Source organism: Streptopelia decaocto (assembly GCF_964273445.1).
Source record: "Streptopelia decaocto genome assembly, chromosome: 12".
NCBI lineage: Eukaryota > Metazoa > Chordata > Aves > Columbiformes > Columbidae > Streptopelia > Streptopelia decaocto.
In genome coordinates this window covers 1,503,688-1,529,114 of record NC_138667.1, presented here as the reverse complement: position 1 = coordinate 1,529,114, position 25,427 = coordinate 1,503,688, and the positions used below count along the sequence as shown (strand labels likewise).

Genomic DNA, 25,427 nt, shown 5'->3' with positions numbered 1-25,427 from the left:
GGGCGGTAAATCCACCCGCTCGCTTGCCAGAGCCCTCCAAGTGATGCACCAACACGCTTCAACGCTGCTGCTGCCCTAACAGGGATGGCATTTGACTTCGTTTCTTAGAATTTCTCTCCAGATTACAGGTGAGGTGCTTTTCTGCGTACTATATGATTAGTTAATTCTTAATTAATTAGCTAATTTTATTTTCAGATGTTCCCAACAGCCAGAAGACACCCTGTGGCTGGTAAGCTTGCAATCATTACGCTTTATTACTTCAGGAGGGAACCGCTGGGTAACGCAGGAAACCCACTGCTGAAGAAACGACACCACAAAAAACTCAAAATACATGAGATTTAATCAAAGAAAAAGAAAAAAAAAAAAGTACAAAGTGAGCGGAAAGAACTGAAAATTAAACAAAACAAGTCAACGCGTTTGGAATGGCAAAGGGACGCGGCACGTGGAGGGGCCGCAACCCTGGCCGGACCCCGAGGCCCCTCCGACGTGACACCGACAGAGCTCAGAGCCACAAAAACACACTTTAAATTAGAAAGCAGACAACATACATGATGGCAAATGTTTACACGATTAAAAAAACGGACAGTTTTTCCCATCAACGTGAACCTTTTACAGATAAATGTATAAAGCAGCTAAAAGGTGGGTAACTGAACGGCTTCGCTCATTCCTGAAGGGCTTTTCACTTCTAGCCTAGAAGATGTAGATCTTCAGACTGGAGTGAGATTCGCATCAGCATGTATTTGTAACTTGTTAAATAAAGATAAGATACAGAGCTATCCTATATAGCACATACTGAAACCTTGTGTCAGCCTATAGGAAAAATCAAGTACTGGAGAGAAAAACTACCGAGTGCCATCGGGGAGGTTACGATGTTGACTGCTCTGGAGAACACGTTACTACAATGGAAAGGTGTGTCTGTCACAACATAAAGTCAACGTACACATAATAATAATAATAATAATCATCATCATTAAAATATTGTTACATACATTCTGAATGTCTTCATCAGAAAAGCTGGAAATTTCTCCACAATGCCCACGGATTGGAAGGTTTTTACTCTTTCGTTATGATTATTCTGAACGAGCTGTTATTCTAGGAGCAAAGAGGGGAGCTCTGCTGAGCCAGGGCAGATGGAACCATTTGCGCAGGTTTGCACAGATTTGCACAGATCTCCCTGCAGGAGATGGGGAGAAGACGAGGGGCTGGGCAGGATGGCGTTTGCAGCCCAACACCAGCAGTGATGGGTCTATCTCGGCTTTTGTAGCGTTGCCCTTGAGAAGCAACACAACGAACCGAATAGCGCTGCTCACTCAGCCAATTAGTGCACTGGAGTTTCTCTCAAAACAAATGCAAATGCTGCCCCTACGTTGGTGCACGGCCGGGCTGCAATCGGGGTGCGCTGGGGTTGTCTCCTTGCATGGAGCAGCAGGTTGGGCTCCTCGTGCGCTTCTCTGAGCAAAACGCACGGGCCCTCCTAACACTGGACAGTTACTCTTTAAAACACATCTAACCTGGAGGAACAGCCTGAAAAATCAAAGGTCCAGCTTTCAGCAGACTGCTAATAGGTGTGCATGACTTCTATTCTGAAAAACAGCCTGTTCTAAAAGGTACCTGCGAGAGCTTCATGAGGTTGTTTCATACAAGCACTAAGTAGCGCTGACATGATTTTCAATATATCCATATAAATGGCCAATGTCCAGACGAGAATGGTTTGACACCTGAGCATGTATTGAGGGGAAGAAACCAAAACAAGCTGGTTTAATGGGACAGGGGAGCTGAAGAAGAGCCCGGGCCGGCTCGGGCGCGGGGCCGCGCTCCCCATCGCGAGTCCAACGGGGAACTCGCTGCCATCTCAGCTTAAAGACAGGTCGTTAGAAAACAAAACTCAGAGAAATCCTGCACCATTAATAACTAAATCAAAACGCACACCCCCGCACCTAACACTTAGCCAGCCAGTGCTTTTATAAACTCTAAAGACACTATGTGGGGTTAATAGAAAATATTTGCTTTCTTTTAGCCTGTTATCTGATGGATGGATTTGGTTCCAACTGTTTTTCTGTTATTCTGTTATCATCCCGCCTTATCACAAAATGGAAAAAAGAATAATATTGATCCTAATTATTGCTCTAAGCTCGGTCACCCAGGAAAACACGGCCGTGATTTGTTGGCATGAGGAGCGTCAAAGGAAGCACCTTGTAAGAGGAACGAGCCTATTGCCATAAACAGGTGCACAGCTCAGGATTAGGGGACTCTCCTTATCAGGCACATAAGAAGTTTAAGGTTAAAGAGTCAAAGTAAAGATGAGTGCTTAAATAACTTTTCCACAACAGTAAAATACGTTGGTAAGTGACAAATGGAAAGTTACACAAATCCTGTAGTTCCACATTATACAACAAACTCTTATGAAAAATCTTTCTATATAAATGTTCTACTTCAGCAGTAAAGAAAATTCTAAACATTGTCCCATTAATTTTCATAACCACCCTCTCTCTTTATATATATATATATATATATATTATAAATGATGTAGAAAGTGTTTAGAGTAATTCAGGATTAAAATATATAATTACTGGGCTAAGATTCCCAGGGCGGAAAGTCTAAGCATTGTGTTTTTCTACCATTCTAAAAACTTATTCAAATTGAGAGTTTTGTTAGAAAAATAAATGTTTCGGCGTTCTCGATACCGCTCCTCACGTCTGTGAGCGGACAGGGAAGGCGGACGAGTCTCCCTTAGCCAATTCAAACAGAAATTCTAGACCACAAGCATTGAGCTGGTGGGTAAGATGAGTTGAGACAGACAGTTACGGTCACTCTATACACAGCTGCTCCATCACTGGGTTTAGAATGAAACGTCTTACTTTAGGGATTAGTTGATTTTAACCAAATGTACATGGTCAGGTTACTTCCTCAACACCTCCTGTCAGTGCTGTACACGCAGCAGCGAGGCGATCGCTGCGGCCACCGAAGATGCTCATGTTCTCTTTCACTTTGGTCCATTCACACAATGTTATGAGAAGGGTCACGGGGTGGGAAACAAGCAACTTAACACATGAAAGCACCAAGTCCACTCTTGGCCTGAAAGCCTGTGTGAGATTAACTGAAAGAAACAAAACATAAAAGAGATATGAATTAAAGTTATGCAAATTAAACAAAAGCAAAATGTAGCGAATTATAACAGAAAGAGGAAGAGAAGGGCAAACAGCGGGAGAGCGCAGCCGCGGCACACACGGCACCGGAGAACCCCAGCACCAACGCTTCATTGCCCCTCAACACCTGCAGTTCCTCCATCTCCATTTTTATTAAACCTACTAAAACCACTGTGTGGAAAGAGGAGATGGTAACAGGTTCAACCAGCGCTCCTAAAAACTGAAACAAGAAAAAATCCCCCCTCGGCAGGCTCACGATACATCCCCAGCCCCTGCGAGGCCCCAGCACCTTCCCCTCGGTCCCTCGCGCGCCGCCCGAGCGGCGCTTTTCCAACCACCACCGAGGAGCCTCTGCAGGCGGCCAAGACCAGCAAAGTGCACGAAACCTCTTGCTGTCGCAGACAGAGGGAGCTGGTCCCGTCACCAGAGCATCCCAGCGAGCGGCAGGGCTGGCACTGCGAGCGGCGCACAGCTCCGTGTGCTCCCCTTCCCAGAGCAGAGCCGGCCCCGGGCTGCCCAGCGCTCAGCGCCCAATTCACAGGCTCATTCAGCTGGGTTCAGCCCTATTTTGAGAACAACTATTGCACAAACCACTCCGGGCTGTGTGTGTGAGGTGGGACGTGCCCAGCGCACGGCGGAGAGGTCTGCAGAACGGAGTTCTTCGGTTTGGTTTGAACACCAACACACCGACGTTGCAAGGAAACAGGTTAAATAACACACACTGTTATCTTCCATAGGAAGAAACAAATTACCGCATGTCAGTGTGCAGACCGAGCTCCTCCAGTGCTGCAGCTCACAGCAGAGACACCACAGAGCACAAGGTCTCGTCAGCGACGTGAAGCTGAACGTTGTGCTGGCACAAGCAAACCCGGGTGTTGCTACTCCCCATGGTGTTTTGCCTTTTCGCCATTAAAAGGCTCAGAAAGCGTTGCCAGCAGCCCGCTCTGGGTTTGACAGAACGCAGCTCTGACACTTCAGCTCCTTCACGCAAGGGGAAGTAACCAAAAAATGGTGGGATAGCAGATTTAGCAGCCTGCCCGATGGCACGCTTCTCATTCTGCTCCCTAGCCTGTGTCAAGACCGGCTTGAATGGGAGCAGGATCACCCGCACACACCTTTTCTTCTTAAATCTGTTTGCCCCACTCCTGCTCCACCATTACAGAGCCAGGCAGCCGAAAGCGCTATCACACACCCTCGCCCCGCGCTCCTGCTGCCTTCAGCAGCGCCAGGTAGCCTGCAGCACCTAAGGGTTCTGCCTTTAGGGGAGAAGAGCTTTCCCGTAAGTGGAACTGTGACTTGGAGCCTTAATGAACTTCTGACACACCTTCAACGCTAAGCTGCTGTTCCCTTCCTTACAGCTCTGCCTCCAAAAATAAAGGAAAAGCACCTGTCAAGGAGGGACCCAAACCTACGGATCACGGGATGACAAGGGATGACACCTACAAGACCATGTCAAGATTGTCCCCACTCCTCTGTGCTGGGAGGAAGAAGCTTATTTCTAGTCACCTTTCTGTCCGACAGCCGTCAAGGATCCTGTGAGGCGACTGTCACAGAGACAAGGACAAACCCCGCAGGAACCTCAGCCTCCCGAGAACAGCCCCAAACCGCGAATCCCTCCCACCCGCGGGCACCAGCACCGGGGGACCCCGTCTCTCCTCCACTTCAAAATCCCCCAGATTCCAAAATCCCCCTCTCCATTCGCTCTCTAAGCAACCGAACAAACGTTAAAGGATCTGAGCAGACACCCAGCTTCCCCGGGACAGAGCAGAGAGACGCGAGTTCCGTCACTTACTTTTTCTTGTCTTTGTCCTTCTTCAGCGGCTGCTGTGAGGTAGCCTGCAAGGATTGGGACTGCAAGGTTTCCACTGCTACTTTCCGCCTGTTGAAGGCGTTCATCTCTTCCTCCAGCTCCCTCCTCTTCTCCTCCACCTTCCTCTTCTCTTCCTGGTGTATCCTTTTTAAGTGCTCAAATTTCTCATGCAGCTGGTAGGAGACAGACCCTCTGAGCATCACACCCAGCACGGCTGTCCCTCTGCGTCTCCCGCGGAGCCGCCGTCCCACCTCCCGCAGGAATCCCCACCGGAGACCGGGTACAGCAGCAGTGCCCACACAAATCCCCACCAGAGACCGGGTACAGCAGCAGTGCCCACACAAATCCCCACCAGAGACCGGGTACAGCAGCAGTGCCCGCAGGAATCCCCACCAGAGACCGGGTACAGCAGCAGTGCCCACACAAATCCCCCCCAGAGGCCGGGTACAGCAGCAGTGCCCGCAGGAATCCCCACCAGAGACCGGGTACAGCAGCAGTGCCCGCACCGTGCGAGCCCCTCGGCAGAGCTGCCCTGGGCAACCACAGCCTCTCCACCAAAAGCCACAATCAGTTCAGCTCTGCCCGACACCACGTACCAAACGGGAGAAGCGTGAGCCCTGGGCCAGTGCGCTGAGGATCACGGCTCAGTGTCCCCGTCACAGGGATGGGGACACTGCGGGCCGTTCATCCCTCACTAGTTTTGAAGACGAGGGGTGAAGTTTGCCTAACGTGGACGCTCACCGGAACATCCTGCACTGCACCGAGCAGCACCCGAGCCCCCTACACCCTGCACAGGACTGGGAATAATGGTTCTGTGGCACCTAAACCAGTGATGCTGTTTTGAAAACATTACCCGTGTCCCCTTCTCCGAGCGAGGGAAGCGGGGGGTGTTTGTGCTTGGTGTGGTGAGGCTGCTCACGAGCTGCGTGTGCTTTCCAGCATTCACACGCTGCCCAGACCCAGAGCCTATGGCTGCATTTTGGGCTCCTCTCACAGGTTTTTGGCACACCCACCTCTCTCTCCTTCTCTTTCAGCTCTGCCTCCGTCTCCTTGACTTTGTTAACAAACATTTGTCTCATTTCCTCCTCTTTCTTCTGGAGCTCGCCCAAGAACTCTTTCCTTTTGGTCTCATACGTTTCTTGGAGGCTGAGGAAGAAACCAAATGAAATCCAGACTCTTCAGACACCAGTGACTTAGGGATGGGAAAATGCATGTCTGTCTGTGCTGCTTAAAGACAAACAGGGAAGGGAATGGTACCAAAGTCAGCTGCAAAGTTCCAACCCAGTGCTAGTATTTTCCAGCCCAGCATTGTGGATACCACCTACAAACCTCCCATTTTTGGGGGGCATAATTACCAAACTATAGCTCTAAATTGCTGCTGGACATGAAGGCGGCTCACCTGAAGGGTTGGCTGTCTGGATCTGTGTCTTTGAAGCCCATCTCCTCCAGCTTGCACCTCCTGTACAGCTCGTAGTGGCGGGTGTGAGTCTGCTCCCGAAGATCTTCCATGTTGACTCGAATCAGCATTTCCCGCAGCTTCACAAAGTCACAGTGACTTTCATTCTCAACTGATGGAAGCAAAGAGAGAAGTCGGCAAACTGCACACGTGGCAGGACAAGCAAATGCTCATACAGATGAGCTCCAGAGACTCCCCTCCCAAGGATCTCTACCCATTGTCCCGCACAGGGCACAACACACCCTTGGACGTGGGGATCCTGGAGGGGGCTGGAGCACAAGTGTGATGGAGCGGCTGAGGGACCTGGGGGTTCAGCTGGAGAACAGGAGCGGAGGGGAGACCTTCTGATCTCTGAACTGCCTGAAAGGAGCTTGGAGCCAGGGGGGGTCGGGCTCTGCTCCCCAGGAACAAGCGCCAGGAGCAGAGGAAACGGCCTCAAGTTGCCCAGGGGAGGTTGAGGTTGGATGTGGGAACAATTTCTTCCCCAAAGGGCTGTGGGGCATTGGAACAGGCTGCCCAGGGCAGTGCTGGAGTCACCAGCCCTGGGGGTTGGACAGACATATACATGAGGCTCTTAGGGACATGGGGCAGTGCCAGAGTTAGGTTACAGTTGGACTCGATGACATTAAGGGTCTCTTCCAACCAAAATGGTTCTGTGATTCCATTCCCATTGACTATTACTACCTGCCATTAGGAATGGGAGTTCAAAGGGAAGACTGGTTGCACAGGAGGCTGCACAGGACATTTCTGCCCCGTTCAGCACCGGCACCTTCACGCACACACGCGGGAGGGCAGAGCTGGAGACGGTGCCAGCGTCTGTACGGGGATGCGCACGGGGGGTCGCGTGGGGCGCCCGCTCGCAGCACCTTACCCTGCACCACTCCCCACGGGTACTGCCGAGCTCTCACCAGCTTGTTGCCAACCTTCACCTCCTCCGTGCTGCCCACCACGGCGAAGGGCAGGTGAGCCTGAAACACAGACAAGACCCAGCCATGGGCTGACCCCTCGGGGATCAGCCTGCCCGGCAGATCCGCTCACCCAGGCACAGGTCTACTGCAAAGTGTCCTTCCTCTGAAGCACCCGTCTCCAACACTCAGGGTAGTCTCTGCTATGAGCTGGGATGAGGGGTGACCTCAATAATGTTTACAGATATATGAAGGGTGAGTGTCAGGAGGATGGAGCAAGGCTCTTCTCAGTGACAACCAACGATAGGACAAGGGGTAATGGGTACAAACTGGAACACAAAAGGTTCCATTTAAATTTGAGAAGAAACTTCTTCATGGTGAGGGTGGCAGAGCCTGGCCCAGGCTGCCCAGGGGGTTGTGGAGTCTCCTTCTCTGCAGACATTCCAACCCGCCTGGACACCTTCCTGTGTAACCTCATCTGGGTGTTCCTGCTCCACGGGGGGATTGCACTGGATGAGCTTTCCAGGGCCCTTCCAACCCCTCACATTCTGGGATTCTGTGATATTACAACAGAGAGCAGCGAAGGGCCAGAGCACAGCTTACTAGCAATGCTGGCCGGGCTGAACGAGACAGGAAAATATGGTCAGAACACCAAGATCATGACTGATCTCTGTCTGTCCATTTGTCAGCTCGTTCTTGCAGCTTCTCCGCATGCCAAGAGCGGGGCAGGCCCTGCCGTGCAGAAAGCGCAGAGACACCCGCACGCCGGCCCTGGCACGGCAGGTGCTGTGGGCGCTGGAAGGGACGTGTACAGGGTGCGACGTGTGCGGGGTGCGACGTGTGCGATGTGTGCGGGGCGCGACGTGTGCGGGGTGCGACGTGTGCTCACCGCTCACCAAGCTGCAAAGCACCGAGCGTGGCAGGGAAACGGGGAAACAAACGAACGGGGAAGGAAACAAATAAATGGGGAAGGAAACAAATAAACAAATGGGGAAGGAAACAAAGAAATGAATGGGGAAGGAAACAAACGAACGGGAAAGGAAACAAACGAACGGGAAAGGAAACAAATAAATGAACGGGAAAGGAAACAAATAAACAGGGAAGGAAACAAATAAACGAACGGGGAAGGAAACAAATAAATGAACGGGGAAGGAAACAAATGAACGAACGGGGAAGGAAACAAATGAACGAACGGGGAAGGAAACAAATGAACGAACGGGGAAGGAAACAAACGAACGGGGAAGGAAACAAACGAACGGGGAAGGAAACAAATAAATGAACGGGGAAGGAAACAAATAAACGAACGGGGAAGGAAACAAATAAACGAACGGGGAAGGAAACAAATAAACGAACGGGGAAGGAAACAAACGAACGGGGAAGGAAACAAATAAACGAACGGGGAAGGAAACAAATAAACGAACGGGGAAGGAAACAAATGAACAGAGAAACCCCGTCCCGGGGCACTGCAGAAGCGGAGCCCGGAGCAGGCCCTTCGGTAGGATGAGGTTGCAAAAGTCCTTCACATTTGAGAGGAAACGGATTCAGAATTGTGGAACTTGTGGCAAAGTGGCCAAAAATACTTTCATTTGGGGAGAAAGGGGGAAAAAACAAATAATAAAAGAAAAAGCAAGCAAGCATGACTTGTTTTTCTCCCCCATGCACGCAGCTCGCAATTACTTTAAAAAGAGTGTATCCTCCAAATTTTTCATGAACTCAGCAAAAAAAGCCTATTAAAGTGCAATGCATATCTAGTTGACCCAGAAATCAACTGGCTATTGAAATTAAATTTAAAAAAAGGGAGCAGTTGAAAGAAAAGACAAAGCATTTAACCAGAAACAGCTATACAAGAAAATGTTCATTTAGATGAAAAAAGCGATGTTTTATTTTAAAAATTAACATGTGAACATCCCAGCCGTTTCTACTGCAATAGCTGCACTGATTTGGGAGAGGGGAAACTGGAAAGTGTTTGCACGTGTGCCAGGTCTGAACCAGACCTGAATTTCAAAAAAAGACAAAATAGGGTCTAACAATTTGTCTTATTTTAAATTGGGTTTCCTCTGCTTACCCTCCTCAAGTCGGAAGGCCAATATAAATCTTAACTGTATAATTTTTCTTCAAAGTTTCGCCCTCCTCAACTGAAAAGTGGCCTAAAAGCAGACAGAATGGATTTTGAAGAACGTCTTTTTCAAAAATGCAATAAAACGAATTTTAGAGCCGAGCTGAGTTTCTCCAGAGAGCCCCCAGATTAAATAAGAGCCACAATTTAATTAACTCTGTATGCAATAGCCTGAGGCGTCTGTCAGATCCACAGCTCGACTTTCAAATAGATTGAGCGTCTGGACGATCCCAATGCAACTTGCCCTTCAAACGCACTTTCATGCGGCGATTTAGTTTGTCGGGGCAAAGCCCCCGGCGGTGTCACTCACGTTCATCACGGAGTTGATCTCTGCGACCGCTTCGTCGTCCGTGGGGAACTGATAGATCTGCACCCCGTTGCTGACCAGCTCGCTCATGATCTTGATCTTGAACTTGTGCAGCTCGCTCTTGGAGATGGTGTCTGCCTTGGCGATGATGGGGATGATGTTCACCTGCAGCACAGGAGGGAAGGAGCGATAACCCGGGGAGCGGCTCCGGGAGCGCCATGAGGTGACCTGGCTGCTGCTTTACACTTGGTAAAACCAAAGGGGCCACATTCTGCGGCACAAGCCCGGCTGAACACTAGAGGGAAGAGTTTTCCAGGACTAATTTGACTGCGTCCAGATAAAATGAAAACAAACACATTGTGATAAATACACAAGGAGCAGATCGAAGCCCCTGCCTTTGCCTATGTATGTTGTTACACGCTTGGAGGGAGGCAGAGACAGCACAACTGTCAGGTCTCGAGTCCTCACCGCTCCGGCTGTGCTGATGAGCCATTTGAGAAGACAAGCGCAAGGATGAAACGCTGCAGCGAGCTGACGTGCGGCCTCCCCGTGCGGGAGCAGCGGGAGCGGGGACTCCTGCGATGCTCTCACAGCACTATGGATCCCTTTCGAGGATGCCCCAGCTGCCCCGTGAGGATCAGGCTCGGGCACGCTGTGTGGATCGCACAGACCGCCCGGGAAAGGTGCCACCTGGGAGATGCGTCTTCATGCTGCTGTCGCTCCCCTTTGGCTTTGCATCAGCGGACTCCAGCACGAATCACCGCACGGCTCCTGGTGTCACAAAGCCACCCACGAGCTGCGCGGTGGGGAGGTCCCCAAGTCCCATCTCCTGCCATGGAGAGCAAAACCCCACGTCCTTCAGGAGGGACGCGGTTCGCTGCGGCCTCGGGACAGCTACAGCGGGGCAGGATCCGCCACAGGATGATGCTGCTGTGCCCAGAAACGCCACGTGCGACACTGCAAACCGCTGCTCAAACAAACAACAGCACCACTCGTCTGCCTGAGCAGCAGCCACATTCACAGCAGCCAAATTCACAGCGGTCATATGCGAGAACTCAGAGAAATGAGGGGAAAGTCAGATTTGCCATCTCACATTTCCCAACAGTCAAGGCTTTTTATCCTACAGGGCAGAAATCTGTAGCAGCCATTTGGTCTCCATCGGTTGCCTGCTAAAATAAATTACGTTGCTTTCCCAGCTCAAGTTCTCTTTGTGGCTCAGTAATTTTTCCATACTTCTTGATTTTTCTGCCCCTCCTGGTTTAGCACTCACTAAATACAAGAGCACTTACTTGCTCAAAAAAAAAAAAAAGTCGTCTTAATTTGCTCATTGCAAATCTGAGAGGATAAATTCCTTCTTTTTCTCAGCCGCTGATCTGGCCTCTTTTACCAAGGACCACAAACCCGCAAAGAATGAGGTCTGCTGGTCTCACCCCACCTCAGCAGGTCCATGTCCTCATTACAGAGGTAACGAGGGCCATGGCCACAGCTGGGCGTCTCGCCGACTTGCTCAGGGCTGCGGCTCAGACCCACCAGCACGCACAGCGACACGCTCAGCTCAGGGCTGCTGTGTTAACAGCACCTGCTCCGGAGCAGCTGACGGGCTGTGCAGCCCGCACAGGGCTCATTTCAGCCCATTTCCAGTTGGTGTCCCTCCTCCTCTCGTCTTCCCTTCTGGGCTCCTTAATAGTTTAAATTATTACTGTTTTTATTCCGACTTCACGCACGCCTTGGAAACCCACCAGCTGGACTCCCACAGTTACCATGCGATACCCGGAGCACCGTACAATTATCTTGTTGTTTCCTTTCTCTGATTTTGAGCACTGGCACCCAAGAGCTGTCTAAATCTAGAATGAGCTCATCCCTTTATAATAAGAAAGGCCAGAAGAGTTTGGAAACAAGAAACAAAAGAGATAGGAGATGCTACTGAACCGAAGCACATGTCTAATCCTGCCCTCCTACAGCACCTTCCACATGTCCACTCTGCGCAAAGGCCACAGTCTGTGGCAGAGATCAGTGCCAATAACCTGACATACAACTAGCTAGAGAAGAAAATGCACCTCTCCTCTCCTTCCTGAACAGATTTTAAAAGCCCAGTAAAAGGAAGTGATGCCAGAACCGTGTGAGGTTTCATTGCCCACTCTTATTTTTACACAAATAACATTTACCTTGGGTTGCAGGTGAAATCCCAGAGCAGCATTCTTATATCTCATGGTGGAAGAGCAATAACCTCTGCTTAAAGACCTAGTAATAAAGTCATAAAGCTAACTACTGGAGTGCCATCCCACTGAACGCGGCAGGCGACTGGAGTCCCCGTGCTGGAGCTGGGATTCCCAACAGAGCCTGAGCTTCAGACGAGGCAGCAAACTCGCTCGCACGCACATGAAACACATCTCATCAAGTCATTCTGAGCACCGAGATACTGCTCACCTCCAGCAAGAAAACTACCAAAAATGAGCTGAAATAAGTCACTTGGTAGAAAACAACTTTGCTAACATAATAAGGCTACCTGCATTTTTACCCTGTGGAAAACAGCTGGGTTTTCCCCATCTCCAAACTCTAAGTCCCGGTGAAGCCAACAGGCAAATCTCACTTTGGAAACCGAAGGGAAGAGGCACAAACCAGCCTCACGTGGCCCCACGGGCCAGTGACCGCCCAGGACGGGCAGCAATTAGCCACAGCTTGTAACCAGCACACACTGATTAGAAACTGTTCAGGGACAACAACCGGGGAGCACCAGGATGCCCATGGCAGCGAACGGCTCTGCCCTCACTTTCCAGGGCAGTGCTGTGTTTTAAATCAATCACCTTCTCCTCTGACACAGATGCCATCTTCTTTATCTTATTCATTCATCTCCTCCTTTTCCCAGGTTAAACCCGATGGAAAGCCAACCCTGCCAGGTCACGGTGCTCCCCGCTCCCAGCCAGCCCCATTTCATCCCCCTAGATCCAGTTCTGGAGATGCTTCTAGCCCTGGCTGTAACTAAACACCCCAAACAGCAGCTGGCCATGAGCTCAGCCAAACAAATACTGTATTACAGCACAATGGGAGATTCTGTTTACAAAACAGCTTTACCCAGAAGGGGTTTTGTAAACTTTACACTGAAAGCAAGATTCATTATTGAAACGGTCGCGCAGACTCAAAAGCCTGCCCAACACCTGACGCCATGCCAGCGGCGCGCTAAAGCAAGGGTGTAACTGAGCCTGGTTCCTACAAAACCCTCGCTAAAACCAGGCTCAGAGGCTGAGCCAGCAGAGCACGCAGCAAAGCATCACCTCCAATACACCCTCCATGATAACAGGCTCTTCTTGCTTATTCATTTCCATGTGCATGCTTGTGCGAGGCCACCGCACCGTGAAATCCAAGACGTGCGCACCCTGTGCTAAGAAGGGAGATGTGAGCAAAGGGATAAAATAACTTCAGAGGGGACTCTTTACGTGGAAGTTTAAGAAGTATAAAAAGCTTGTGTGTGCACAACGTTCCCATCTCTGCACAAAGGATTTATTTTGGTACTACCCAAGGACCACATTAAAGGCAGCCACGGGGAGACGTGAAAAGTAGGGAATGCAGAAGGAAAGGCAGAGACAAGTTTTGCGACCACCAGCACCACGGGGAATCGTGCAAAACTTCACTCCATACATATTTCTGGGAACATGTAATGCTGGCATCGCACCAAGAGACAAGAGTTTCTGACGGGAAAGTTTTCGGACTCCTGCTGAAGTGGGTGTAAGAGCCACCATGGTGACACACGGCCCAGGGCACCGGGAGCCAGCGCCCGCTCTGGAGCGGGGCCGAGGAGAAGGGGCCAACAGCCCCGGGCGGCTCTGCTCCCGAAACGTAACCCCGGGATCCCCGTTGCTGCAGGGCCCTGACTACCTTGTCTGGCCCTTCTGCAGACTGATCAGCATCTGCCCGCTGAAAGGAACCACCTTGCTGCTCAAATACAGCTCTGAAAGAGAGGAAATTCTTGCAAAGGAAAGAAGAGATGCTGCTGTCACCGGTGACCTCCGAAGCCTCTGCAGCTCCCTGGAAGCCAGCTGGGCCAGCCAAAAGTGGGTCAGAAACCTCCGAGCTGCAGGAACATCAGCAGTGAGAGGTTAAGAAACAACCCCACTGCTCCCCGAGGCAGAACAGCTTATGCACAAAGAAACAACCCCCAGCCAGACCCGCTCACAACCCACTTGTAGGATCCCTATGACCTCGAGAACTTCTCACCATATTTATATTTTCAGAAGATACCGTGACCTCCTGTCCAGATCACCCAGCACTGCCAGCAGCGGCAGCTCACACAGCCAACACCTCTCCAGCCCTGGGCTCCTCTGTCCTGACCCCCACCTGGGGACACCCCCCAGCCCCTCTGTCCCTGCTGACAGATCAGGACAGCGGAGGTGGCTCCGCAGGAGCTGGAGCACATCCTTACCTGCACACCTGTAAAGGAAAGCTAATAAAGATGCAGTTGATGGCTTTGATAAACATAAACTAATGTGGATAAGAGTCTTACAGTGATGGACACTCTAGACTTCACACAGCTAGCTGGAAAATGGGCTTTTCACCTGAGAAGATAAAGCACAGGACCTCAGCAAGCACCAGGGCAGAGAGAGTTTTACCAGAGTCCTAAAAATGGCTCAGCTAATGCGCAGGAAGGACTCCACAGAAAGAACAAAACCTTGCACATGACAATGTTAACAGAAGCACCACCACTTCCAGAAAGAGGTCTCCATCCCCTTACCTTGCTATCCAACTTCTTCATCGTCACCAGGTCCAAGGACTTGAGCGAGTGCCCGGTTGGGGTGATGAAGTACAGGCAGACGTGAATCCTCGTGTCATGATAGTTGAAGAGAGATCGGCGGATTTTCAGCTCTTCTTGCAAATAGTTTTCAAACTGCGTATCAATGTACTCAACTATAGGCCTGTAACTAAAACCATACCATTAGCAACCCAGATACTGGAGCTCAAAATTAAAGAGTTTGAACACTTATGAAGTTCTCCTAGACTGACATGGTTTCATTTAAAAAGTTATAAGACTCAAACAATTTATGTTTAGAGGAGGACAAGCATGGCATTTACACACGGACTCCATAATCCAAAGGCTGCAGGAGTCTCCTGAGCTGCGCTGCTCTAAGGACAGCGGAGCACGGAAAAATGACTATTTCCACACTCCAGACTGTGCCCAGTTCTCGGGGCTGAGCCATCTGGCTGCAGCAACGCAACGTAACCAAGGAGAGACCTTAGAGTCCCAGAAAGGCTTTACCTGGAGCTTGAGCAAGATGTAATTAAATGAGACATGTCCAGAGGCACCGACCGCTGCCAGAACAGATAATTCCCAACCCTGCACTGAGGACAGCGTGTTAACTGCTCACGCTCCCAGAGGACACCACTCTCTGCTGCAGAGACCTCCTATGACCTCTGTCTTTGGCTGCTCACCCAACTCCTTCTACACTCACTCCACAAACCGGCGCCACTGCAGGGAGCTGCTCCGTTAACAGAAGCACGGACACCCCTCTGCGGCGCCGCAGGCGGGACCGCAGGCAGCTCACGCCTAAGCAAGCCCAGAAATGCCAAACAGATGGCACGAGACCTGCCTTTCATCTTTATTTATCTGATCCCCAAATCCAACCGCGTCCACAATCGTCAGCTTCAGGTGGACGTTGCTCTCCTGCAAGTCATAGGTCCGTGGCCGCAAGCGAACCGCGCTCTCGTAGTGACTGGCTTCCTCCGTCTCAAACGTGGTATTGAAGAGCGTATTCATTAGTGTGGATTTCCCAATGCCGGTCTCACCTAGGAAGGAGAAATCATCAGCTCACTGCAGCAGGAATTTGTCACAAAGAACAGTAATTACAGAGCAGAACTAAATTACACTGTGAAAGGTTACTACAAATTGCTCGTGGACAGACATATAATTGTCGCAAAGGTAATCGCATTCTTGAAGGCCACCCCTGCTTAACACAAAGCAAACACAGAGCACTCTGGTCTCATCTCCCAGTGAGGACCACACAGCAAAACGCAGGATCCTCCCCTCCGTGTACCCCGCCTGGCTGGGGATCCCGCACCGGAGAGGCTGGGGATCCCGCACCGGAGAGGCTGGGGATCCCGCACCGGAGAGGCTGGGGATCCCGCACCGGAGAGGCTGGGGATCCCGCACCGGAGAGGCTGGGGATCCCGCACCGGCGAGGCTGGGGAGAACAAAGTTTTAGTAGAGTCTTTTGAGTCTTCAGGTGAGAAGGAGTAAAACTGAGCTGCTCCTTCTGCCAAGGACTATCTGGGTCAGCTGTGGGCCGTCCCAAACACAGCGACAGCTCCAGGGAACCCTGCGGATGGGCACAAGGCAACGGGTGCTGAGTGGGCTGTGGAGGGGACAGGGAAGTCTGACAACGAGGTTTCCTCTCCTTTCTGTGAGATTTCTGACTTTAACAGGCTGCTTTACCATTTTCTCTCTTTGCTTTATCTTGCCATTGAAGTCTCTGGGGAACTGGCTTTTTTGTTTTTTGAGCTGAGAATCTGGGAATTTCAGCACAGAGAAACAAGCAGGCAGCTCTGAACCTGCTGGGACAGCTTCCAGCAGACTGAACAATTCTTTTTGCAGCAGAAAAGACTCTGGATAAAGGTTCATGATTTGGCTGTGCAGCTGAACTTCGGCCTGCCTGGAAGCCTTAAAGCAGGTTGTCCCTCTTCCACAGCCTCAACCCCGCAGTGCCATGTGTCCCACTCTGCTGGAACCCTTTCCCCTCCATCCACACACCGCTCCGAAGAGACCAGCAAGCCCCACACAGGGCTGAGCTGCCAGGATCTGGCTTGGTACATCCAAGCAGCCCAATACGGTCCCATTCTGCAAAGACACATCATGGATGTGTCAGCTTTGAGATGAGAGGGCAACCTGTGCAGCCGACAGCATCGGCCAAATGCTTTTCCTCCCACCCACTCCTCAAAGGCAGCAAGTTGATCCACTAAAGCTTTTCCCAAAAGTATTTCTAATTTGGGGCAATAAATCTTCAAGAGTCACTTGCGAAAGTCACAACTTGGAAGCAGCAAGCTCCAGAGAGCTCAAGTTCACGGACATTTAAATGTATTTTTTAAGCAGGAGGGATTTCTGACTTGTTTGAAGTCACTGCTGGGGCCCACGGCACAGCAGGACACACCAGGAACGCTGGTCCCAGCCCCCGCGCCGCCAGCTCGGCCCGTGGTTTGCAGGGGACGCTGCTCACCCACGCAGAGGATGTTGAAGCTGAAGCCTTGTGTGACAGACTTGCTGACCAGCTGGTCGGGGAGGCTGTCGAAGCCCACATGGCCCCCCAGGGAGAGGTTCCTCTTCTCTTCATTCTGGTGGAGAGAAGAAGCCAGGTGAGCAAACCGCACCGAGATGGCGAGAGGAGCCGAAGGAACAACCCCCTCCCGGGCACTGACACGGGAGCTGCTGTTTTGGCAGCCACGGGGCAAACCCTCCAACAGCCACCAAGAGAAAGAGAAGAAAACATCCTGCTCGCAATGGGGAACTGAGAGAACCAAGCCACCAGGCTACGGAGAAAAAACACCAGCATGAGCTCCAACGGCACGCAGCTGGGAGAGATTAGCAAAGGAAACCCCACCACTGTGTGTTTTAGCACTCATTCCTCCTCATCCTTTTTAATTTTATTTTCTTAAACCCTGCAGCGGTGAATTCAGCTCAACCAACTCAGCATTTTCCTCCCAAGTCCCTGATTGTGTTCCTTTGCTCCTGCCATCAGCCGCAGGGCTTTATTAGCTCGGGGGTGCTGGGCGCACAGGCAGGGCCAGGAACCCTCTGGCTCTGCCATCTGTGAGCAGTTTTCCACCGTTGCCTCCCCCATACGCACGTTGTTCTTCCTGCTGCCTCCTCCCTCCCCCAGAGGAAGACTCAGCTGATCACCTGGAGGAAGTTTGCTTAGAAACTATGACAATAAACACCCGAGGAGACACCAGGTCTACGCCCTGTGTTAGGCAGCCCAGACCTGTGTTAGGCAGCCCAGACCTGTGTTAGGCAGCCCAGACCTGCCGTAATTCCAGAAGAGCGGATTCAACAGAAGGGTCATTCCTGTTTCTAGTGGTTACGAATAGAGGAGATCGGATTTGCACAAGTATTTCAACGGCCGTTGCCGTCTGCGAGCGACGCTGAGCACAGGGACCCGCCACGGCCTCTCAAATGCTCTCATCCTGCCCCGGAGAAGCACGGACATGTTTTCAGAGCACGATTCATTGACCCTCGTGGTTTCTTTGGTAAATGAGTCTGTTTCTCTTAATCACCAGCACGCAGTGGAAGATGGGGACGTCTGGCTCAGGTTCTGTCCCCGACAGTTCAGACTTCACACCCCAGCACTAAGACGATGAGACGAGAAGAGCCTTAGCAGGCTGTCAAATCTAAATTAACTCCAGAGGAAAATAAAAGAAATGCCATGGTAAGCCTTGCATGTTGCTCTACACCTGCAATAAGATTGCTAAACAAAACATAAACCTTTGCTCAACTGCATTTCGAGTCGAAGTTCCCTTTAGTTCTGCCTTGGGTAGAGCAAATATTCTCAGTTCTGTAAAATAAACCATTTCTATCACAAGAACAACTTGTGAACAGCTGAAGCAGCTCTTACGTCTCACACCCAAACGTCCTGGCTGGCCTGCTTAGCATTTCTTACCAACTTTCAGATTATTTCAGCCCCGCACTCTCCCAAGGGACAGAAACACAACCGAATTGGAGCGGGGCTCCTGCAATCAATTCTGTTGCATCCCATCAGGATCGATCGTTCTCACTAACTAAGTGGAAATAGCAATCATTTAAAGTTTTCCTGTGGGAGAGACGGCATCAATTACGGTTTTAAGGTAGCCAAGAGTTTAGGTGAATTAAAAAGAGCCCCTAAGATAGGGAAAGCTCCAAGTTAAACTTTCTTCCATCCATCCGTCACCACACTGAGCGTCTGCAGGGACAGACCCCACCTGCAGGTGATTCCCTGGCTCTGAGCTCTTTAGGTTTGTTTTTCCCCTTACAGAAGAGCCACTGTGTGCACCGGCAGAGCTGGGGGCTCCTGGCCCCATCTGCCCCTTGGAACTTCGATGCCAGTTCCCAGCACTGCAACGCAGCGGCCAACAGAGCCGTTCCCAGAGTCACCCGGCCTGACAGTTACACTTTGGGTCTTTTCATTGTAAATAATAAACACAACAACAAAAAAAACACCCCCAAGCAGACAAACCAGAAGCCTGGGATGACATTTGGGAAGGGAAATTATAATAAATAAAGGCTGCCAATGGTGATGATGGGGCTGAGAGTGCCCGAGGCTGGGAGGAGGTTTCCAGGCAACAGGCAGCACCACTGCTCGGGATTTTAAAATAGGCTCCAGCTCAGCAAGGCTGCATTTTAAAATAGGCTCCAGCTAGGAGAGGCTGCATTGAGAACTCAGTCATGCTCCAGAGAGGAAACCCAAATGTGTTCGCACAGGCCCTTCTTTTCCTCTTCTTTTTTTGGCGTTCGGTTGCTGCTCATTACGGGACAAGAATACACTGACTCAAAACCGCTCGTCATCTCTTAAAGCTGCTAAACCAACAGGCCAAACTTCAGTGAAATGTCTTTGTCGGTGACCTTGAAATGCGGTTTCCTTTTATTTCTGTAAGCAGCAATAATAACCTGGTTTGGGTTCAAGACGCTGATGATTCCAATGCAGAAACCTGTTTGCTGTGCGTGCAGCATGTTCGGCTGTCGCTCAGCCTCCAAAGGGATTCTGCTCCCGTTGCTGTGTTAGGACAACCAACCACAACAACTGCTGCAAAGTCATAAGACTAAGAAAAACATGGAAAAAATAAGTTTTCCCTGTTTTATTCTGTCTCTCCAATCCATGGAGCTCACAAAGTTGACAGCCTTGGGAATACAACCAACTTTTCTGCTCACTTGTGCTGTATGGTGCGCTGACTGGCCCTAGGGAGGAATGTACCCAGCACCCCAGTGAGCACCCACCAGCACCTCTTCCCGCAGCCACCGCGCAAGTCCCACCCTTCGGCTGCTCCGCTCCAGGGTGGCCCAAGGACAGACGGACACGGCTCACCCGCCAGCAACGACAGCAAGGTCACGCTCAACATTGAATTCTTTCCAGCAGGAGCGGCCAGCCTGCAAGGCTCAGCATAAATAATCAATCCTGAATACAAATGCTGCGATAAATGAGGGCAGCAGTAATGCAGCGGTGGGGGGGGGCTTATTGGTTTAGTTTTAAAGTAGCAAGTGATAGGACAAGAGGAAATGGCCTCAAGTTGCACCAGGGGAGGTTTAGATTGGATATCAGGAAAAGGTTCTTCATGGAAAGGGCTGTTGGGCATTGGAACAGGCTGCCCAGGGCAGTGCTGGAGTCACCATCCCTGGAGGGGTTTAAAAGGCACTTAAATGAGGTTCTTAGGGACATGGGTTAGTGCTAGAGTCAGGTTATGGCTGGACTCGATGATCCTGAGTGTCTCTTCCACTGAAATGATTCTAAAAGCTAAGAACTCCAGTGGCCGTTTTGCAGGTTTGGTGCCGGTGCTGTGCCCGCCCTGCGGGACAGGGTCCGTGGCAGAGCCGGGGGGGTTTGGTGATGGTGAGAGCCAGTCGCTCCAGTCCCTGCCAACGCTCCCACCCCCCCCAGCGCCCGGTGACAATCGGGTCCCTCATCTCACACTCTGGAGAGACAACACTGCTGCTCCTCCCCGGGCAAGACCCCGTCCTGGGGCTGCAAACAGCCGGGAGGCAGCCGACCCTCCCTGCGGCCCATCTGAGCATCTCACACCATGATAATTACAGTTTGGGGTGGCCCCAGGTGCCAACTCCCACCATAAACAGCCACTGCAGCCCCGAACATCGCTTCTTGGGTCACTAATTGCATCCCACAATGGGCAGCTACCAGAGTTTCACTCGGAGCCTTTGAATGTGCTCTTTGAAGATCTTCTGTGCCTTGAGTTGATCTTTGGGGCTTGAAGCAGAGACACAAAGGGAAAAACTTGTATTTTGAATCTGGAATTTGGTGGGAAACAAGACAGTCATCAGGTCAGAGCAGAATTTATTAATCCAAAGTCCTTTAAACATTTTCACGGATGCTCTTCAGGGCTGAGGAGCAGAGTCCACCAAGGCAACAGGAGCACAAATGGCATCTGGGGGCACGGCCGTGGGAACAACCGCCACCCCGGAGGGAAATCCATCTTTGGCTCTGGTTCGACAATATGTCACAGCTCCCTTCTCCTGCCATGCAGCAGAAAGACAGATGTGCCCTTGGTCACACAGACAGCCAGACTTCGCTGAGCACCGCGGGACTGAAAACAAACCTCCAAACATAGCGCTCCAAACCTGCCGTGAGGCACCAGCCGCGCTCCGTGCGGCGCTGGGGATGCCCTGGGGGTGCAGGACGGCACGAACCTGCCCCGGGAACCGAAAATGGCCTTTCAAACCCCCATCAGCTTCCCAAGGCATCCGCAGCAGCGTCCCGCGCACTGAGCCCTGCCGGGAGGGCGCAGGAGGCAGCGTTGCTGCGGGCAGCTGCCCACAAACCACATCCGCAGGAGATCAGACGTTATTCGGCTCCTTATTGCGAGTGAGACAAGAAAAGGCAGCAGAGAGACCAAATCCAGATCGCTATAGGAGGCTCAACACAGCATTCACATACTAATTAGGCTCTTCCTAATAGACAGAGGGATTGAGGAAACCTGTGAGAAGTGCGTCAGGCTACAGCACCAACCAGTGCGCCTACAATCCTTCAAAAAATAAAAACCCTGATCACAGTTTCTCTTCATGCTTCACCTCCAAATTAGCACCGGTTTCACTCTGCGTCATTACATTTGTCAGCAACTCCTCGGAGGAAAAGCGGCCTCATCGCTGGCTGCACGGCCCACAGGGGTGGCGGCAGCGAGAAGCTCAGCCCCCGTGCAGCCCCCGGCCCGTTTGCCTGCGGGGCTCCCGGTGCAGAGCGGAGCAGCTCGCTCCGCTTTCCAATGCGCTGCCTCTGCTCCTGCTCTTACACCAGGAGCTGTATGAACAGACTGCGACTTGGATATAAAACGCCACGCTGACATCAGCTGGTTAAAAGATACTGACAAGTATAGTTTTTTTCAGTCGATCTCAACAAGAAGTGTTCTTTGGTGACATCTGCTCGTGTTCTCTGCTTGAGACAACCCTCGGAGTTTTGTTTTCCTGAATGAAGCAGGTGAAAGCATATGGATAAACAAAAGCGTAACTGAACGCCACAATCATAAGTAGTGATATTTCTTTTTTTTTAAATGGTGATATTTGTTTCTTTAAAATAACTTGGCATGATGGGAGTTATAATGTAAATCTACTCATTGCTGTACAAGCAACATGTGAATATGCCCTGTAAAACCAAGAGCAAAAAACACGCTGCTGTTTATCAGCTAAACCATGATGTGAGTGAAGAAGACTCCTAGTTTTATACCCCAAGGGAAAACACAGCACTTTTCTGTATCTAATGTGCCTTTTCTCCTTTCTACAGCCTAGCAAACCACAAACGAGAGAGATGAAGAGCTGACATTTTCCAAGGCAAAGCAGCAAACGGGGAAAAAGGAGGGGAACCACAGTCATTTCTTCTGTCTGCTAAATGGAAAGGGGGTACACTTCAGCAACGAGCATCAGATGCTCCCTCCAGCAGCTCCCAAGCCCCAGCCCTGCGCCCAGGGACAGTCACGCCGTCCTCATCCAGCTTCTTGTTCCGAGAGCCCAGGGGCACCTGAGGCTCCTCTCTGCCTGGCCTTCTGCCACTTACATGTTCCGCAGCGAGAGGCTGCGCCATAACCTCTGCACGGCAATCCTCCGCTACCAGGGCACGCTTCTGCTTATCAACTCCTCAATCCCAGTTGTCACCTTGACCTTAAATCACGCCAAATCCAGCAGCACTTTGCAGCGCCCGTTCCCGACGAGCCTGGGTGCAGCCCCAGCGCCCATCAGCAGTCGCGCGGTGCTGGATAAACCCACGGACACGGCGTTTGGCGCCGCGGGAGCGCACGCGGAGTCACGGAGCAGCGCGCCAGGCACCCTGCGAAGTGCAGAGCAGAGACAGATCTGCTCCATTCCAATTTGCAATCAAATCAAAACAGAGAGATGAAGCAGCGCTAGCGGACAGATTGCAGCTCCCCGATCAGCGTGACTCAGGGAGCGGCGAGGGGAAGCGCTGGAGAAGCTCCCGTGCGCCCAGCGCCCTGCGCCGTGATCCTGCGGTGGACGGGGCGGTCGCAGCTCTGCAGGGGCCGCTCGGCACGGCTGGGACAGCTCACGCTCACCAAGCAATGACTTCACCTTCTTGATTCCCTGGCCACAATCCACCACCAGAACAATGCGCGCAATACAGAGATCAATGTATATACCAGTGGGGTTTGTAAGGTGCTGTTCCCTTGCCTCCTGAATGGAAATGTGTGGAAGCAGGAACTTATTCGGTCCTGATGCAGGGAGTCCCATTTGCAGCTGAGCTGAGAAAGGACTGAATGAGATCTGGCTATCAGATCCAAGCTGGTCCCACGTACAGCATGGCCTGGCCATGAGCAACCGGGCAGCTCAGAATCATAGAATCATTTCAGTTGGAAGAGACCCTCAGGGTCATCGAGTCCAACCATAACCTCACTCTAGCATTAAAATCAAGCTGCCCACAAACCCATGGAACAGCGAGGTCCTGCTTTGGGGTCCCTACCCCAACCTCACAATGGTGTGATGCAGAGGGGACCTCCCCAAACACGCAGCACTGCAGGATTCCTTACAGAGACGCTGGCAGTTTCACCCTCAGTTCACGAGTAAACTGAGTCACGGGGCAGTTGAGTACCTGCCCAGAGACCTTTGGGCAAACGGCGCCAGGAGCCAAATTCGGGTTCTTTGTCCCAGCAGGCACTCCCTGGGCTGGGCCTGGTTTCTGGATCAACACAGAAAAACTTGGCAAATCACCTCCTCTCTCTGGAGAGCCTTCCCCGTCCCCAAACACCCGCTCGACAAGCGCCACTTGACACGGGCAAAGGAGCAGCAGCGAGTGCAGGCTCAGGCTCCCATGAAGAAAACGTTTCTTTTGCTGAGCTCAGCGACTGGGGGGCAGTAACAGCAACAACACACCTGACGTTTGAAAAGCGCCTCTGTGGTGCCAGCAACATTCAAAATAGACACTTCCACACATAAAAAATATTATCTTTCTAGTTCTCACAGGCTAAGGACTCTTAGATGTAGCACAGCATCACTGAACGAGCCTGCACTTCGCAGTCTACTAAGCAGTGGCCCAAGAGAGGCAATAAGACCAGATTTGAGGTTGTCTAGCAACAGAGGATGCTGAGCACAGTAAGTCTGGACAGAGGGCTTAGGAGCAGTAAGCGTGAGCTCAGCTGCCCTCGGCACCTTGAGCTGGGGGGCCCAGTGTGGACCTCAGCACCTCTTGGGCTGAGCTTGTCACACCTCAATGCCACCTGACCCCAAGCAGCTTTGCCAAGTACAAGCACGTCATTCTGAAGGTTTTCAGCTAATCTTAAGCATGTGCTTAAAATTCCAGATCCTCGTTGAGGAGCACTTAATAACAGGCCGGGGAAAGAAGAAAGGGAGGAAAAAAGCCAAAGCCCACAGAGACAGTTTTAGATGTGGGGTTTCTGCTGATTTACCACTTGGTTTACAACAGCAACCTGCCGCGTTTCAGCTCCTCTGCTGTGGATACGTGGCCAGACAGGATGATGGTGTGGGCACCTCTGCCTGCACCCCTCTGTCCCCAGGTACAGCCACCATTCAGGGCAGTCTCCCTCCCAGCCCGCCCTGCAATCTCCCCCGGTAAAAACCACACACTGAAAATAAACCCACCACAATTCTCTGCCCTCCTTTAAACTGCTCTCCTAAGAATGCCAAGAATTTTCCCAGACACTCAATCCTTTATTCACATCCCTGCGGCTCCCAGCTGCGCTCCAGGCAGGGAAAACCATCGCGGAAGGAACCAGATACAGAGTCACCACCAAGACACGCCAAACCGAAATGAAAGACACTTGCCATCACAGGGGCAAGACGACTCGGAAGCTGAGGTTCTCTCCTTTAGCGCTAACTAAAGATTGTGTTGCCTGAAGTGATGACTCCCTAGAGAGTTTTAGGCCCATTTTTAAGAGCTATTCATAAACCCTGGGATCAGTGAGGGCATTGCAAAGAGCAATGCTCAGCATTTTGGGAAAACAGGGGGGTGTTATAAATAAATCAATCATTGGTCCGGTTTCGATGTTTCACAATGTCCCATACACCCCACGTTCATCTCGGGGAAGAAAATGCTCTGCTGCACACCTGTAAAAAACCAACGTGCTGAACACCTGCCCAGAAGAAGGTGAACAGGGATTCAATAAGAAAGCAAAACTCCTCTTTTAAGGAAAGAATTCCTTTGGCAAACCCCTCAGCTGCCTTCCTGTACCAAAGCTACCGGTGCCGAGGTGGCGTCTGGTTCGCGGCACATTGTCCCGGCAGCCCAGTAACACACCGAGCGCTCCCAGCAGCGAACTGGGAGCAGGGACCCGTGCTCCACGCGTCCCCCTTGCGCACCAGCCCGCGCTCCGGAGCCGCAGCTGAGCTGCACACACGGCCCTTCCTCCTACAGAAACACCACACGAACATTAAACACCTCTACAGAATCAAACAGCCTTAAATCATCGGGTTTTGCCGACTTTCAGAGCGAGGTTTGAAGGGAGAGTAGAGCTTCCCATCTTTTCCTATACAACCCACGTCCCAGATGA

General features: G+C 51.4%; 1 protein-coding gene across 4 annotated transcripts in view; it reads right to left on the bottom strand.

Moving 5' to 3' along the window:
* The window catches only part of SEPTIN8 (septin 8), a 38,287-nt gene that overhangs the window by 5,014 nt on the left and 7,846 nt on the right, over nt 1–25,427 (bottom strand). For 2 of the 4 annotated variants that reach the window (XM_082063264.1, XM_082063266.1), the window contains exons 2-9: nt 16,940–17,054; nt 15,320–15,515; nt 14,467–14,653; nt 9,744–9,905; nt 7,284–7,380; nt 6,356–6,524; nt 5,970–6,102; nt 4,939–5,129 (exon numbers count right to left, since the gene is read on the bottom strand). In XM_082063264.1, the coding sequence (XP_081919390.1) occupies nt 4,939–5,129; nt 5,970–6,102; nt 6,356–6,524; nt 7,284–7,380; nt 9,744–9,905; nt 14,467–14,653; nt 15,320–15,515; nt 16,940–17,054 (1,250 nt within the window). Of the gene's footprint in view, nt 1–322; nt 3,098–4,938; nt 5,130–5,969; nt 6,103–6,355; nt 6,525–7,283; nt 7,381–9,743; nt 9,906–14,466; nt 14,654–15,319; nt 15,516–16,939; nt 17,055–25,427 lie in introns of those variants that run through there. The other 2 variants (XM_082063267.1, XM_082063265.1) reach the window with 2 other exon arrangements.